Here is an 18,260-nt window from a genome sequence, read left to right as displayed (position 1 = left end):
TTCCTTTTAAGAAAATAGTGCTACAGGCTCATTCTGGTCTTCAGTAACTGGAAATGAGAAGCAAGCGGCTTGAGACTAGCTGAGCTACGGTGAGGGTACCACTGGTGCAGGGACACCACTGTAAGTCCCACTCAATAATCCATCAAAAAATGATTTCTACACACTCACACTTTCAGGCTTGACTGCCTGCGTCTCGGCAAGTTTAAGCAGCCAGTTGACGTGGTCTCAATTTATGTTTATCTACTTAAAGCGGAAAGACAGCTCAAGTTCAGATAAGGATCCAGGTTAAATCGGCTGCTGAGTTTCTCCAATATAGAATATTTATTTATGCTTTGCCCAGCTCCACAAAAGCATCACCATGCACAAGCACGAGAGAGGCAGGAAAGAAACGCAACCAGCAGGAGAGCCCGAAGGAAACCACAGCACTTCCAGTGAGCGGAGAGGAGTCGCAGGGCTGGCAGCAGACATTATCAGATTAAATAAAACTGTCAGAATAAATAAAGCTGGAGGAGGTTCCGAAACACAAATCCACTTACCTTGAACGTCTCCCTCTCTTTTTTAGTCTTTTCGTTGTACCAAGGCTCATCGTTAAATGGATTGCTCTGCCAGACATATTTCAGAGTCGTGCACACAGTAGCCTTGCTCAATAGGATGCATAAATATACTATCAAGAAAGCGTTGATAGATCTGAAAAATAGGTTTCTTCTTTAAAATCTTGCAGCTATTTTTATATAGAAAAATAAGCAAATAAGCAGGAACAAGAGTTCCTTACTCTTAAGAAGGGAATTACAGAAGGACTGCTTTTGACAGTGCTGATAATCAGGTTCAGTTCATATATTTTAACATTTCTTAATTTTATTCTTAAATAAAAAAAGATACTAAACAATGCAGCTTCTTGCAAGATATTTTATATGCAATCAGAGAACACCTGAAACAAAAGGCAGAAGATTATAGGATTATTTCGGTACAAGTCATCCATGAAAAAACGAAACCCCAACAGCTTTTAGCGATTTTTTGCTGACTATAAATACTCACTTTTCTACAGCAGACCGTTTCTGAGATTTCCCTTGGTAGTTCAAAGCCATTTTCGTTTCCATTCCAGTATAGACTGCAACTCCTACAGGGTATTAAAGCAGGGCTCATAAGGGACTCGCAGCCCAGGAGGGACTCAGCTTGTACTTGGCATCAGGGGCATCGGTGTTTACACTGAACTCGAATCCCAGCTGAAGAAAGAGGCATTACCCAAGGACTGTTCAACTACGGAAGCCTCCGAGGCTGCTAAGTAATGCAACTGCCTATATCCCAGAGCACCAAGCAGGAGCCTATGGATCATATACAGTCAGAAGAAACATCAGTCTTCCGTAACAGCCGTCAGTCTCAATCACCAGTGGCTGGGACTGTGATCCTAGCACACATTTTCAGCAAAGGATTTGGAAACAACTCCCTGCTCTTCGTATCTCAGGCAAAAAGAAAAGCCTGCTGAAGTGCATTAACACAACCTGCACAGCTTGGCAGCACTGCAGATATAACCAGTACCTCCTAATTTCACCCTGTCAACTTGGCAATCAGTTTACATACCGAGAGTAACTGTAGAGCCCAGGCAGACAGGCTGTAGGGAAGTATTATCCCTCTTCAGATCTAGTGAGGAACATCTACCCTTGTCATTATTTATCAGAATTAATTAAATAAATAAATAAATAATGATAAAAACTGTTCACCATAAATCTTCTTGGTATTTTTGAGTGTAGCACCTTTCAGCAGCAGGTTTTCAGGACCCAAAGACCTGAACATAAAAGAAGTTGTAACATTACATCACTCAAAGAACATTCAAACTGCTTTATAATTTAGACCCAGAGATAGATTATAAAGCTAAACAGATGTTCTTTAGATCAGATTACTTGATTTGTATGTTAAATTGGGCATTGTTTGAGTTTATTTTTCTCTTTACATACTTATATTTCCACTTCATCTTACGCAGATTATTTTTGGTGCTCAAAGTCCCAAATTTAATGGGGAATTATCAGCAAGGCTTTTGAGGAATATGTGCAAAATATTCAGATCTAACATTCTAGTACTTATATAAAAACCTGATTTTAAAAGCATCAAAAATCTGTCTATTGCAGAACAGTTGATCATCGGCACCATTAAAACCCAGGGTTTATTTTGCCCCCTTTCCTGTTTTTATTTCTCTTCAAAAACCCCACCCAGGACCCCCCATTGCTCCCAGGGTCCAGGTAGATCCACCACAGCACAAAATACAGCTGGCGCCGCTCCGGTGACAGCCATCTGGTTTTGATGACTTATGAACATTATTTACTGTTTTTTTCCCCTGAAACACTCTGATGTTTAAGTTTCTGCTTTCCTTCAAATAACGATAGTTTGCAATTGCCTGGTAAATTTACTCTCCATCAGCAGGGAGGACATTACCAGTTGGTCCTGTGTTGCTTCCCCAAGAACGGGTCAAACACAAATCACAGGGCGGCAGAAAGGGAGCGAGTGAAGAGGTTAATTACAGGCCTCACTTAAGAATGAAATATTTGGAATGGTTAAAGAAAACCAACCATTCCCTAATGACGGCAGAACAAGGTCAGATCCTTGAAAACTGATGTAGATGCCCAACCTCTCTGAGGAGGGCCAGCGAGACAGCTGCGAGACCAACCTGGCTACTGGCTCTTGGTTGCTTCTGTAAATGATAATTCTTCCAACAAATCTGCAATAAAAATATGAGAAACTTGTGTTAGAAACATGTTATAAAGAGCCACTACAAACACGCTAAAAAGTCCTTGATAAGAGATGGAAGCAAAGACAAAAACAAGCGTGTTTGGGAGTTCAATGCCTCAGAGGGGCAGGGAGAAGCGCTGCAGCCCCCCGCGTGCCCCCAGCTGCCACCCACCAGCCCCCGACCATGCCTGTGCAGCCCAGCACATCCCCACTACAGAGCGCAACGCCCCTAGCAAGCCTCCCTCGAGGGATCTAACCGAAGTCATTCAGCCCAATGCATTTCACCTGGGAGGAGAATGGCCTAAGAATAGGCACGGGAACCATTACTGCAGCTGAGCTGACAAAAAATAGCTCATTACACCATGGCAAGCGTGGCACCGGGGAGGTTTTGCTGCAAAAAAATGGAGCTCTGAAGAAGTGTGGTGTCGACTTTGCCATCCTTGTACAGAAGAAGCCCGGCAGCTTACTGCTGCCTGGAGAAACAAAGGGTAACTCAGCAGGTCCCGTAAGCGATGGTGCTCAGACCCCTGCAGCAGGCAGGGCGGGCAGGAGGAGCAGACTCACTTGTAGAGGTCGGGCTGCGGCTGCTCGCACTCGATCGTGGCGGTGAGGGTGTCGATGGCTTCGTCCGTGCAGAGCACGGTGGTATCCCGCACTGCGTAGTGAGTCTGGGCAGAGGAGCAGACAGCGTCACCATGAGCCCCCAAGCCCATGTTTCACCCCGTCCCTTAAAATGCCACCACACAAAGGCTCATCAGCCCACCCGAGCCCTCACCCCACTCCCACAACACAGCTGAAGAACCTCTCAGAAAAGACTGAAGTCATTAAGCTTAATAGAAAGCGCAGCAGGAAGGAGTTGCTGGCTATCTGTTCAGCAAGGCGTGCACCAAAAGCAGAGCAGCTTTGGTTTTTGCCCAGGGACTCGCTGCCGCCCCGGCTGGGGTGGGGGGGAGGCTGCAGGTGCCCCCAGGGCAAAGAGGCTCTGGGGACCACTCGGTCCTGAAGGTAATTATACACCAGCTCCAGCGCCCAGGGATCAGGCAGAGCACTGGCAGACTCCCAGCTATTTTTAGCAGCTGCTGCTGCAAAGGTTCATCTCTCACAATTAACTGGAAAGCCTACGAAGGATGCGCTCGCTGCCTTCCAGGCTCTATTTATAGGAGCTGCTCAGAGCTCCAAGTCACAGCGGGCTGCACGGCAGGCTGCCTCAATCCGTCTTCACAAACAAATCCATTAAAAAGCTTCCTCCCCCCTTTACGTTCGCGGTCCCCTCCTTGCGCATCCCGGGAGGAACCGTTACGTTACACACGCTGTAGCCATGACGTTACCAGCACCCACCTTCCTGTCGTTTTGGTAACCTGCCTGGCTTTTTGTGTCGAAAGCAGATGCACACACACGCACGCATCTCTGGTATAAACCACAGCCTTTGTGAAACACAACGCAAAACTGTTCCTGCAGCGCCCAGTACCGAAACCAGCCCTTGTGTGGGGTTTTGTGCCCGCTGCTCCTGTCACCCTGGACACTGTGCAGTTACTGAATCATACCTCAAAGCCGCCTCCCAGTCAGTTCCACGATCTTTACACCCTCAGTCCCTTAGCGTATTTAGAACACACGTGTTCTTTTAGACAACATATGACTGAAGATTCACGCTTCAAAGACAGAGCCCTGAAAAAATCCCTTTTATAGTTTTGCTCTAGTTTCACTTAGACATCTTTCCCATACCTCGACCTGACACGTCCCAAACACCAGAAAAATTCCCACCAGGTAGGCAGCAGATACCAGCACAGATGAGTTTTTGTGTGTACCTGGGCATGCTTCCCTCACCCTCGTTTTGCAGCAAAACCTGGTTCCTAATGTTAGACCTATTTTCCCAAACAGCACTTGCTTTTCTATTCCCTCTTCCCCTTCAAACTCATCTTCTTCTCGTCAAGAAACAGGAGGCAGCTCCCAGTCACCTACAGGAATCCACAAACCAGGAAAAAAAGCACCACAGCGCCTGATACAGAAATTCAGCATTGCACCTGCAGACTCAAAAAGTCAGTAAGAGCTAAGACTTTGCAAAAGTTATGTGAGCTCATGCATGTAATACACCTGAAACAAAAAAGCAATTGGCTATTTAACATGGTTATCTATTTTTAGCCTCAAGCCACTTCAAAGCTCCACTCCACTAGTGGAACCAGTATGGTGCACCAGCTCCTACACATGATTTCCAGTATTGATTAACAGCCGCCCGTAAAGACACAAGCCACAGACCCCATACAATACGGATCAGATCAGCAACGGTATTCCCACTGACTTCAGAGTGTGCCAGAATGAATGTCGTTTTACAGTATCTTCCAGTCTTACTAGTGCAGTTACTAGTATCTGTATAAATATTTCTCAAACACAAGCACAAAGTTTTCACGTCTTCTGATGTATGTAAATTTTTTGTTGTTGCTGCTTCTTTCCCTAGTTTAGAGGGGGGGATGAATAATGAGAGAAAATAAACTGAAGAGGAGATTCATCCTGAGCAAGACTAGTATTAAATTTCACTGCTTGATTCATGGAAAGGGAGAGAAAAAAACCCAGACGTGACGTTTTTCTCATGCTGGTGAAAAATTCCCCAAATGAATCTAGACATACCACCTCAAAAAGTCCCCAATCTCACTGGAAAAGCTCAGTTAAGTAACAGAAACATTGGCAGGTCCTGGAGAGGGAGCCAAAGCAGCTGCAGGACCTGCTTTACCAATAGCCCAGACCATGCGAGGAGGAGCAGGGATTGCACTTCCCATGATGGGTGATAAAGCAGCAAAGCTGTATCGATAAATATCGATACCATGTGGGGCAGTGGCAGCAGAAATGGCTGTTGGAAAACCAACAATCCCGAGGGCATGTCGGTGCCGACACATTGGGAGCAGACAGAGGGAAGAGCTGTTAAATGCAGCCACCGGGACGGGCTCTGCAGGAGCATCCTCCAGTTTAGCACACATCCCCCGCCAAGCACTGGCTGGAGTGGCAGCTCCAGGCACCCAGGTACCCCAGAGCACCACCCCATCCATCCCCATCACCTTGAAATTGGACTCGCCGTCGAGACTCGCTGTAGTGACGTAACAGGTCCCATCAATGCTGCTTGAGGCCAAAAATATCAAGTCACAGGGGAAGGTCTCATCTGCTTTCACTTCTACTATGTCTCCAACCTGGAAGAGACGAAGCATTTACCTGAAAAACCCTCTCGGTTGTCATTAGATGGTTACGGATTTAGCTTCTCTCAAAGCCCAGAAGCAATCACCTTGGCTAAAAGGGAAACTGGGGTTCAAGAGGTGCACAGGTCCCCAGATATCCCTCCACAGCCCGACGGGTCAATCCAGCCTAGCACCAACTCAGAGCGCCCACATGGCATGGTTAATATTTATTTCTCTGCTAAATCTCGATGGAGCAAGAGGCTGTACTTGTCTGAAGTGCGGTGTGACAAATTAACGTCAAAGCTAAGCGTACTTTCCTGGTGTCCTTGGGAGAGTTGGAAATAGAAGAGGACTGCCTGTCCCAGAGAAGTGCAAAACGCTGACAGATCTGTCACTTGTCAGCCCCGGTACAGCTTTTGCGAGACAGCTTTTCAAAAGCCATCAAAGGCAGCTTCACTCCTTAACCGGGACAGCTCTAACCACGGTGCGCTCCTCCGGCCCTCATCTCCTTACCACACACCCTCGTGTCCCCATCGGCTTCAGCGATAACCACACACGAGTTCTCTGTTAACAGTTACCTTGATTTTTTCACTCTCTTTCTGCACTTGCTTTGCATTTTCAACAATGAAGACGTTGCTTTTGTTCACTTCGTTGTCAGCTCTGTGCCTCAGCCAGTCCTCGTATCCCTAGGCACACAAATACAGGCAGCACAAACTCGTAACGAAGCAAGTAAACTAATGGAAGAGGATGTGTGGGAATGGAGAGAGAGGGAGATATTAAAAAAATGAATAAATTAAGCAGTTCTCAGACCTCCTTCATGCCTGACAAAACACCAACCACAGTAGCTCAGATTGAATCAATTTATTTTAAAAACTTCATATGCATATTTGACAGATTCAGAACAGACTAAAAAAACAAAAAAAAATAATCTACATGCAGCGCATGCAACGAGCAGCTAAATTACTGTAACATGTTTCCATTCTCCTCAGTGTTGGCAAGGACAGGCTGACAATATGAATAATACACTTCGCACCCTGCGCCTCTTTCCTATGGTAACGCAGGACAAGACTCTTCCTCTTCAGCCCTCAATGAAAGAATAAAACCTTCAGATTCGAAACAGATGGATTTTACTCTAGTTCTCCCTTTCCGGCCCCTGCAGAAGAAACTTCTTTTATCATTCAATCCTTCCACAGAGGATATTTTAAGTGGCACATGTGTGTACGATGGGAGGAAAAAGGACTTTTAACACCACAAGAAGATGAGGACTACGTATTTTCGGGACTAGCTGAGCTGTAGAACAGAACCTGTCCTTTCCAGTTACCAACACTGGAGCAGAGTGGGGCTACATTTGGAGCACGGCTCTGCAAAGACTCGGAAAGCATTTCTAAAAAGAGAAGAAAAATCCAAGTAAAGCCAGAACTACAGTGGTAACCTTTACTGACCCTCACGGCTTGTTTACAACAGTACATACAGAGATGCTTTACGCTGCCAAAACAAAAGAGACCAGTAGCCACACTCCACATGCAGCCGCTCTTGAAAAGCATCAGTATAGGCGTCTCGCCTTCTGAGGAGGGTTCACCAAACCCACCAGCCCATTCTGGTGACTTCTGAGTCTGTTCAAACACATGCTCATCGTTTTCTCCATTACACGTCCCAAAGAGCATCCTCCTCTCCCCACACTGACACTTGTACCTGTTTGATAGCTGTGACGGTGATGACAAAGAAGAGCGGGAGGCCGCTGGTCACCGGGCTCGTCGGGGTGTCCACGATCACCTGCAGAGAGAAAAAATGTACTGCTGAAAACTGGTTTTCAGGCAGCAGAAGAAACAAAAACTCTTGTAATGGGAAAAAAAGGGTGCTCAGCTCACTGTGGGTAAGTCACAGCCCAGCAGAGGAGGAAGGGAAGGAATGGGCACATAAGAAGGACCAGCACAGGGATCCTGAGGAGACTATAATCCCTCCTCCTGAAGACCACAGGATGTCCTCAGGTGGGAAAAATACTATCAGAAGTAGCTTAAAAGCTAAATTTGACCTTGCTCTAGTGGGAAACAAAAGCCCGGATGAATGGACTGCTGGGGATGGGCTACATAAATGCAACTGCTCAAAGCACAGATGCCCACAATTCTGCTCCCACCATGGGCTGTGCTGGAGAGGACCACCACGTGGAAGGAGGAAGGGGCAGAGGCAGCAGCAATGCGTGAAAACCCCCCTCATTTCTCAGTGAGCCACAGGAGGGCCGATTCTCCTCTTTCGCAGTGAAGACAGGGCACATCTGAACCCTAAAGCACAGCTGGTTATGAGAGGGAGGACACCACCAGTCGTCTTGAACCATTGACACTCAGAGGCTAAAAGTAACGTGCATCAGCCCAAATGACCTATGAAATAAAAATCATGCTCCACTCCGCAACATCAGTAAAACAGAAATCCACACGTTGTCTTTACGCTCTCAAATTTGAAGTTCAGAGCCTGATTTAAGCACAGCGACCGCACAAGGGCCTTGGGGTGGGTAGGTGAATCCTTCCTGAGCTCGGTACGGCGCTCAAGTCAGCGCCACAGCAAAGACCAAGTCTCTCCATCATTAATTAAACCTTCGGGCTGTGGGAAACTGCTGTTTATTCTGACTGTATCATGACATGGCCTGAAGGGTAAGAACGGCAGAACAGGTTCACAACTAGGAGGGAATAACGTAAGCGTCCTTGCCCCACCTTCCAAACCAGGGCACATAAAATCGGCCTTCTTTCCTGCCCTCCCCAGAGAGGACGGGAGCACCAGAGGCAGATGGCGAGGGCTGTGCCGAAAGGGATGGGGAAGCTCAGCAGAAAGGCTTTGTGTCCCCACAAAGGGACTTTGTTTCCCTCCGCTTGTTTGCGCTTCCCTGGCACGCTCACAAACCACAGCATCTGTATATTTATTGTTTTAGGCTGTCCGTAAAATGCTGTGTTAAGGACAGGACCGCTCTTATCAGCTGGGAGGAAGCTACATTGAAGTTTTTAACTCTGTGAAATGCTGTACACTGCAATTTTACCCTGCACTAGTGGACCCAAAGAGAGAAGAGATAGAAGTAGAAGAGAGACACCACCAGAAGCAGCCAGCAAAGTGGTGTATGAGTTAAGCAGCATCAGGGTAAACCAAAATAAACACAACAAATATTCCCAGGAAGACAAAGCCCTGGCTCACTCAAATGGGTGTAAAGTGTTTACAAACAGAAAGTCCGGTAGAAACCAGAATTTAGAGGAACAACCTTGAGCGAGCATGGTGCCAAGTGTCACACAGACACCTCACACACAGCATGCATGATGGACACTCATGGGAGCGGCATCATCGAAGTCTTGGCCCATCAGCCAAAAGTTATCCAGCAAAAACTACACAGACACCAGAAATACAAGAGGAACTTTGGCTTTTAGCTGAGAAGGGCAAGGGAGAGAGGACCTCCTGCTGCCCCACGGGAGAGTTCTCTGCACTGGACAAGATGCAGCTGTATTTAAGCAAGCAATATGATTTCTGTCCAGACAAATGCTGTATTACAGGTGTGTGAGCACAAATGTTAGCTGAAGTCCCCAGAATAACTCATTTGTGTATTTGGAGACTGCACTCCCTGCGCATCCCATGGCTGGATACTGCTCTTCCCTTTCGCAGCTGGTGGAAAGCCGAGGGACACACGAGCAACGTGCCAGAACATCAAAGGCAGACTCCTTTGAAGCTATTTTTGAGCTGTTTTAGGACTTCAGTAGCTTAACTTGGATCTACTTAAAAGCAACAAAATCCTCCTGTTACTTAATAGTTTCTTCCTAACTCATTGCTTAAGAGACTGAAGACCACAGTCCAGAAGTCATCCCCACCAATCAAAAGGGAAATTTTTCATTCCTGCCACCTCCTAAATTAGCTTACTGCCATCAGCTTGGTCTGTCTACAAACACATTTGGACTACACTTACTCCAGGCCACCCATTTCCACCAGTTTACCTGCAGTTTCCTTTGAGTGCTGCAACAGATGAATCACAGCAACAGCTACTTGTATGCCTGTTAGTGCACCAATAGGTGTTTTATGTTTAATGTACGCACTTTCTCCTCCTCTCTCTTAAACAAGAGTTGAATTTGGAGTCCCAGAGTAACAGACATTTTGACAGAGGGTTTCAGCAGCAGGTAGAGCAAATACACCAGGCAATCCCCCAAGCGCTGTGATACTTCGCTCCCAATGCGGCACATAGGGCATTTCCATTAAAGCAATTTAAAGAGAAGCACCAACATTCAAGCTGTAGGCGCCATTTATCAAGGTATAACCCTTGGTATTTTAAATGAATGGAGCGGCCCTGAGTGTTTTTTTCAGGCCAGCATTGTCTCCAGAACAACGAGCGCCCGGCGGCAGTCAGTCACTCTACACAGCAGCGAGTGTATTAGTGCTGTCGGGCTGGTTTCTGTTCGGTTGAGTTTGGTTTTTCTCTAATAGAGCATGAGGGTTGTTTCCTTATTTTAGAGGTGCTCACAGAATAAAAACAAGGAGGAACAGCCAGGCTCTTCTCTCACCTGCATACACCTGTGCCTAAAACGGGTAAGCAGCTAAACTGCAACCGGCCGTGTAAGAACAAACAAGGATACCCCACATTCTTCATGGCCAGAGGGTCATTAGATAAAACGTAATACTGTGTCGCTAAATGGCCAGCTACACAAAAAGGACATCCCGACTCCAGGGCATCGCTTCAGTTCAAGGCAAATTACAAATTCAGTCTGACAAAACAGAGCAACACCAGCGGAATCAAGAGATGGAGGCGAGCCAGCTGATGCCGGGGTAAATTGGCCTTTCATGAAACACTGTCAGGAGGAGCCATCCATGGCCGTGATCTTGGGATCCCCTGTTTCTGCAGCAGCCACTGAAATGACTAGAAGCCGCAACTCTTTCAGGACAAAAGATTTCAGGCACTCGTCTTTTGAACACGCAGCCTAGAAGAGAGCGATACCCCAGACGTGACCCACCGAAACCCTGGAGCAGTCATCTATAAGCAGGCAGCTTGCAGTAGCTGCACAGTGCCATTTGATTTGCTGCAGCAGAGTGTTCTGTGCCTATTTTCAGCCCTAGAGCAGGTTGTCTGCTGAGCCCCAGGCCTGAGCACAGGATTTAAAAGGCGAGTAAGTGCACTGCGGTGATTCTCCCAAACTGCCTTCCCCCCAGAGCATCTGGACAGTGCTCTTTTCTTGGCTGATAGAACAGAAAATGACAGTTCAGGTTTGCCCCTTAACCAAAGCCACAAAGCAGAGCAGAAAAAGTTTGTCCATGTACAAAATTTGTTGTTTTGTCTGTGTAGAGCAGCTTCCTGAAGCTTCACATACCCAAAGCTCATGCTATGGATTTTCTGAATTTTACTGAGTACAGCCTCTCTCCTGCTTGCCTTGAAATTCACTGTAACTAAGATATAGAAATACCACGTGACTTGGGAAAATACACAGTTACGCAGCAGAAGTAATAAAGATGACAACAAATTAGATCTTCGTTCTGTAGCATCAAATGCATTTTCCCTGGCTGACTGACCTTAACGGTTAAACCGCTAAGACAGTTTTCCAATTGTTTCATTCAAACAGCATCTCAGACAGGCCCAAATATTTTAATTGTTGTTATACCTTGGATGGTGTGCCAGAATTATAACACAGCTTCCAATTAAAAAAACCCCACACTTCTAAGCACCAGAGTTGGTTTTGAACCCCAGTCCTTGTTCAAGTTGTTCTTACCCTCTGTACACAAATAAAACCCACCCTTGGCACCAAAGCTCTTACCTGCACGAGGAAGATGATGAGGAAGTAGAAGTTGGCAATTCTTCTAAACTGCTCAAAAAGGTTCTTCGGGAGGAAGTTCCAGAGGGTGTACTGTGGGGAGAGAGGGGGCTCACAAACTGACCAAGGCACGGGGCTGACGGGGGACTTGAGCTACAAAACGGGAAGTATCTGCACGAAACAGGAAAGGAGTTTTCCCTTTAACCGGTCGAGGAGCACCGCAGCGAGCTGTCCAAGCAGCCCCGGCGTGCTCCAGGTCCCGGCTTTAAAACGAGGAGCCCGATGCAGCTGGACACCGAGATGCCACCGAGCTCCTGCTCCAGCTTCCAGCACCGGCTCTCTGCTGGCCCGCTAAACAGCCGGAAGTGGCTCACCGTTACGTGAGGGTTTTCATCTCCTTGCTTTAAGGTAGGCAACTATTTCTCTTTTGTCAAAACAACCCAAACCACACGGCTGGAGGTGGTGAAGGGTAAAAGAAGATAAAAAAAACAGGATCTGTTTAAGCAAACAATTTCTAGACAGGCATTTGGAGAGACATGGTTTCATGGAGGAGGTAATGCACAGGGCAGAGATTCCGACCCCCCCCCAAGCAAATTCCAAAAACCATATTAGGGTTGGTCTTCTGTTAAAGAAAAGCCACGCTTCCCATACAAATTTGTTAAGTTGTGCTTCATTATAATTTTAAGAAGGCTGCTGAACCATTCATTTTGGAAAACACGTACAATTTAAGAACAACATGGAAAATACTGGGTCTAATATCTGCTCTTTCTGTCTGCCTTGAATAAACAAAGAATAATAAGTAGCCAAGTCTCAAAATCAATGTCCACTTAATTATAAAAAGAGACCAGTCAGGTAAGCAGACTCCATGCCTAGCAAATATAAATGGAAAAGAACTGCAAGGACACAACATTCAAAAATAAATCAGGGAAGAATTAAAATTAGTGCATTTTGTTAGGGAGGGAACTGAAACAGGGAAAGGCGTCCTCTCTGAAGGACCTTCTTGCATGCCAAGGAAATGTCAACGGCAATGCTACACGAGTTAACCGTGGTTAGACTGAAAACTTTTCCCCAATACAAGCACGTAGACATAAAACCAAACAAGATCTAAGCTGTATAAAGAAGGAAACTCCCCCCTCACAGCTCAAGCACAGTAAAACCAAGCGTAACTGTATGCTGAGCATCATGAATCCGAGGCAACGTAGTACGTATCCAGCTGTGTTGACAATGTCGGATGCCACTTGTTTGGTATTTTACTCGAATTGGCTTGAAGCCTTTTGAAATAGCTTCACCAATGTCATGGAAAAGAGCTAAGCAGAAGGCAGACGCGTGTCATCACAGTTTTCCACCATAAACAAAAGCTGCATTAATACCGTATGAATGTTTTCCCTTTCATCCAAAGGGATAAACAGAATGATTATTTTTATCCTATCTCAAGAGAGAAAAAAGCCCATGGAACAAAAAAAAAAAACGGGGAATCATATTTTTCTGTCCATTTATAAAATAATCTCCACTCCCTTTAGCAAATCTGAGTTGCTGTGGTCTCATGCTGTATTACACTTAACCTGTCCTTTCTTCACGATGGGAATGCCAGAAAACATTTTTAAAAGGTCACCCCAAAGATAACACAAAACGAACGTGTCCATGTGCTTTGCTCTCATCCAGCCTAGAAGCAAGAAGCGTGCACACACCCCCACTGGGACTGATATGAAGAAACAAAGATTAATAGAGAGACTGGAGCTGGGGTTCAAGGTATGTACCAGGCTGCTCCACTTCCAAAGGGACCTTTACCTCCATCCTTGAGGAATTCAGAGTTTCTCAATTCCAAAACAACCAGTAAATAAGATCAGGGTGAATACACGAGCAAGGAATACACGCGCGCCATGCACCCGGATGAGCAAAGCAAGCTCACCTTGGAGGAGACGATCCTGTTGTCGCAGAACTTCTGTGCCACGTACGCATCTGTTTCCGAAACCGGACGGTGCCCGACCACCACAGTGCGCGTACCGACCCGCTTCTCTTCCCCAGCACACTGTCGGAGCAACCACGAAAGGGAAAAAACAGCTTTTAGATCAAAAGAAGTTGAGTATTTGTATTAACAGCTTCCAGCTTCTGAATGTGCACATTTTCACTGGAAACAAGGCAGCTAGAATCTCAAAAATTCACTTTGCTGAGCCAGCAAAAGCACTGAGAATGAAGAAGCCCACATAAGGTCGTTTAGCAAAACCAAGGCAATGCCGAGTCTGCAGCCTGGGGTTTCCCAGTGCTGCTCAGCCACCGATGCCCCAGAACCATGGCCCATCCCACCGGGACAGGTCACCGCTCGTGTCCACCGCCCTCCTGCCTGTACCTGCAGCCTGCACCCACCAGTCAGGCTATTTTTCCTTCTTGAAGGAGAATATCTTTATCCAGCACTTGAAGTCATTAGGAACGTAATTTCTCTTTTACATGTCTCTTCCTATGGCCTCAAGTCGCGCCAGAGGAGGTTCAGATTGGATATTAGGGAAAATTTCTCTACTGAAAGAGGGATCAGGCATTGGAACAGGCTGCCCAGGGCAGTGGTGGAGTCACCATCCCTGGAGGGGTTCAAAAAACGTGTAGATGTGACACTTCAGGACATGGTTTAGCAGGCATGGTGGTGTTAGGTTGATGGCTGGACTTGATGATCTTACAGGTCTTTTCCAACCTTAACGGTTCTCTGATTCCTAGTCCCGACCCAGAGTCCTTCAGCCTTGGGTTCCTAGCGCAGCTCCAGGCTTCACCCCAGGACCCCACAGAGTACGATGGAAACTGCACCCTCCTTTACATTTGCTCTCCTGTCAAACCCTCCAGTGCACCCAAAATGTTTCACCACTGCACTGGTACACGCAGACTTCGGATTTAGCTTTAAAAAAAAAAAAAAAAAAGGGTATTTCTGCCATTTTAAAATCTCATATAAAACCAGAAATAATGAAGCAGAGAGTTTCACATTGCAAACTCCTTAAAAAGTCACGCAGGGTGCTTGGGATGTCAGCTTGTCTTGCTGAGGGTTTATTTTAAAGCAGAACAAGATGTCACAAGTGAATGACAACCTGGTAGCAGAGGGGCTGTTGTCAAGCCCCAGTGACACTCTCTCTCCCCCTCAGCAGAGACCCGGACCTGCTGGAGCAGGGCCCTGAGGAGGCCACAAAAATGATCCGAGGGCTGGAACGCCTCTCCTACAAGGAAAGGCTGAGAGCGTTGGGGCTGTTCAGCCTGGAGAAGAGAAGGCTGCAGGGAGACGTTATAGCAGCCTGCCAGTGCATGAAGGGGCCTGCAAGAGAGCTGGAAGCTGGAGGGGGACTTTCTGCAAGGGCGTGTAGTGACAGGACAAGGGGCAACAGCTTCAAACTGGAAGATGGCACATTTAGATTAGATACAAGAAATAAATTCTTTACTCTGAGGGTGGTGAGGCCCTGGCCCAGGTTGCCCAGAGAAGCTGTGACTGCCCCCTCCCTGGCAGCGGCCAAGGCCAGGTTGGACGGGGCTTTGAGCAGCCTGGTCTGGTGGAAGGTGTCCCTGTCCATGGCAGAGGGGTTGGAACTGGCTGATCTACAAGGTCCCTTCCAACTCAAACCGTTCTTTGTGACTATGACGGTGGCAGCCGTGGGTCTCACCAACCCATGCCCTGCAAGCAAGAGGCAGAGCCGTTCATCCACGCCACGGCAGCGCTGGGGAGCAGGGACAGACTGTCCCCAAGCCTAAAGCCCTCGTCGGTCCTGGGGCAGAGCTGGAGCCGGGCATGCCAGGTGAGCATCCCTCCAGCACGGGGAGCAAACAAGAGCATCCCCTGCCCGCGCTGCCGGCAGAGCGGTGGGAGGGAGCAGGGGTGAGGGTTTGCCAAACACACACCTTGGCACAGAAGCAGCAAAGCTCTGGTTAAAAACCTACACAAGTATTTACTCTGCAAGACTATCCATAGCTCACCATGGAAAACCTAGAGCACGTGAAGCCCCAGAGCAGAAAAGACCCCGAATCGCAGGTGTGGTGTGTTAGCTGACCAAGCCCACCGAGTCATCACCACCAACTTCCCAGCTGGGCTTCCACCCCCTAGCTCCCCTTCAGTCATTTTTTGAACCATCTACAAAGATGACAGCAACCCCCTCCACGGTGCAGCAGACCTCTGCGGCAGGGGCAGAGGGAGAAGTCCTTGCTCTGTGGTCTAACCAGGCTCCCACCGCTCCTGTTGTTTCGTTTCCCATTTCCCCGGCCATCCCACGGTGTCACACCATCACACAGCCACGCCAGCGGCTGCAAGGCTGCACACCACATCTCCCCATCTTCTTCACCTCCCAGAGCGCGAGCGCACACCACGATGACGCCCACAGCGAGAGGCGCCGGCTCAGCGCAGCAATTAAAAGCTCCGATTCTGACAAGCCCACCTCAGACAGCTCCCCGGGCTGCTAACAGATCGCGAAGTCTTAATAACAGCTCTCAGCAGAGACTTGAGAGGAGGTTTAGGCGGTAACTGACAGGCTTTTGGGAAAATTATGAAATGTGCAGATTAGCAGGGAGACGATTTAGATGACTTTTTCCCCAACTGCCTTTCATCGAAAAATATAATTCTGGTGGCAAAAAAGACAGACAATATTACTCGGATACAGTTCAAACGGCTGCCTCGTTGCCTGGTGGGGCACGGCACAGAGCCCACGGTCCGCAGCACAGGAGCCAGCTGGTGCCAGCAAAATCCAGAATTTTTTCTGCAGCTTAGAGCCAAGCATACCAAAAGGATTATTTAAGAAAATAAACAATTGCTTTCCCCCCCATATGCGCTTTATCACCTCCATCTGCCCGGGGTGCGGTGTTTGCGCTGGGAGAACCTGCGCTATCCGTAGGGATTTGCGGTGTCAGACCACTCACAGCCTGGGAGCTGCACCGCATCCTCTCACCACGCCGTGAAGGTCTGGGGATGCTGGCAGGTGACCCCAGCTCCCTCGCTGCCGTACTCTACCCCAGCAACCCAGAAGAGCCCCCAGCAGCTGGCAGACACAAAGCAGCACCCCAGGGGACACCACACACCCCGGGAATCAAGCGGAGGAGGTATTTTTCAGAAGAGCCTGTTTGCATCACTTGAAGACCAGCCCCAAAGACGCAGGGGTCTCCCGCAACGTTTCAAGCTTCAGGGCTCCTGCTCTCCCGCCCCGGTGTCCAGCCAAGCCCATCAGCAAGTCAACTCCCCAGCACGGCCCCCAGACCACATTTCTGCTGAAGGAGCTCAGCTGGAAGACAACAGCCGAGGCAAACACAAACCGTAGCAGACAAAGATGAGGCTACTGACGTTGCTCTGCCAGGAATGTCCTTCTGACTTGGCAGCTCACACTCTACCTCCGCTTCCCACCGCGGGCACGACCAGGTGCCCACGCTGCAGTAATAAATAACAGCATCGTCACGACCGGCGCGGGCACGCACAGCAGGGCAAAGTGCTGCTGCTGCGGCACGGCCCTCCTCATGCCACGGAGAAACTCAGATACAGAACATTTGTTAAATATTTTGAGGTAACCCAACCTTCCTGTACTTTCAACTTTGCATAAAGCCCACCTACCGCCGAAGCAGCAGTTTTGAAAGGTGGCATTAGGGACAATGGCCGTTTCCTTACATTGTCCAAATTTAAGCAGCCTATCTGCACCCATCAACATGCCCATGGAAGGCCAGCTGAGGCTTGGCAGCTTGCTATAAACTTTTCTTTGAGGAGTTAGGAACAGGTACAATTTGAAGGCATCAGACCAGGGCTAAAAATGCCCACGGATCCAGCTAATGACCCGACAGCATTTACGACTTGAAGCCACTGGAGCATTACATTGAGACAGAGCAATTACGTTCACAGTCCACAGCACTCCCCAGAATTCTTCACCTGAGTTTGGAGAAGCCTCCCTTCATGCCCCTTTCCCTCTGTCTGCTTTCTCCCACAAACATGTCCTGCCCTGGCATAACTGCTCCCGCCTGCCTCCCGGAGAGGCTCCTCTTCACCCGGCCTCCCAAATTTCTGGGAATCCATCACAGCACCACGTCCAGGACCCGGCTGGCACTCCATAGAAGTTGCAAACTTGGGTAAAAATTAGCAAGTCTGGGTAAAAATTAATGGAGTTAGGCTGAGTTCAACAGGAGAGGTGAACCCATGCTCTGCAGCCACCGTTGACAAGGAACCACTCTATGTGGGCTATTTCTCAGGCAGCTGCAAAACACAGTATTTAATTACATTCTCCCATATGGAAGACAAGTGTCTGTGCTATCTGCTGGCCCCATTTCCAGAAAAAAAGCAGCAGCAGAAAAAACCACCACCATTTGATTTACAACAGTTTCAGAAAGCACCTAAACCAGAACTAACTAATCAAAAGAAACTCCTTTCATGTTTGCTGAAGATATGGTCAAGCCACAAAGTAAACACAAATAACTCACAGAAAAAAGATCTACTAAAAACCACAGGCATTTTTTAAAAAGTCATCTGCTAAAACCAGAGATAATTATACAAGTACAAAGCTCAAACATTTGAATGAAATGACAGCTTATATTGAATATATGCAGAAGAAAGATAAAATCAAATTACTTGGCTTGGAGCTCATGAACAGTTTAAAGTCTAATCACTCCTGTAACTGTTCCATTT

The 18,260-nt window shown here is 47.6% G+C and overlaps 1 protein-coding gene across 7 annotated transcripts in view; it reads right to left on the bottom strand.

Annotated features, from left to right (window-relative positions):
• ATP11C (ATPase phospholipid transporting 11C (ATP11C blood group)) overlaps nucleotides 1-18,260 on the bottom strand; it is a 57,332-nt gene that overhangs the window by 25,768 nt on the left and 13,304 nt on the right. For all 7 annotated transcript variants that reach the window (XM_075435891.1, XM_075435892.1, XM_075435890.1 and 4 more), the window contains 10 exons: nucleotides 13,554-13,673; nucleotides 11,648-11,737; nucleotides 7,575-7,655; nucleotides 6,461-6,568; nucleotides 5,769-5,897; nucleotides 3,286-3,389; nucleotides 2,660-2,710; nucleotides 1,719-1,783; nucleotides 1,036-1,117; nucleotides 537-687 (listed from right to left, as the gene is read on the bottom strand). In XM_075435891.1, coding sequence (XP_075292006.1) covers nucleotides 537-687; nucleotides 1,036-1,117; nucleotides 1,719-1,783; nucleotides 2,660-2,710; nucleotides 3,286-3,389; nucleotides 5,769-5,897; nucleotides 6,461-6,568; nucleotides 7,575-7,655; nucleotides 11,648-11,737; nucleotides 13,554-13,673 — 981 coding nt within the window. The remainder of the gene's footprint in view (nucleotides 1-536; nucleotides 688-1,035; nucleotides 1,118-1,718; nucleotides 1,784-2,659; nucleotides 2,711-3,285; nucleotides 3,390-5,768; nucleotides 5,898-6,460; nucleotides 6,569-7,574; nucleotides 7,656-11,647; nucleotides 11,738-13,553; nucleotides 13,674-18,260) is intronic.

This window comes from Opisthocomus hoazin, chromosome 14 (genome assembly GCF_030867145.1).
Source record: "Opisthocomus hoazin isolate bOpiHoa1 chromosome 14, bOpiHoa1.hap1, whole genome shotgun sequence".
In the NCBI taxonomy this organism is placed as follows: domain Eukaryota; kingdom Metazoa; phylum Chordata; class Aves; order Opisthocomiformes; family Opisthocomidae; genus Opisthocomus; species Opisthocomus hoazin.
This window is presented reverse-complemented; position numbering and strand designations above follow the sequence as displayed.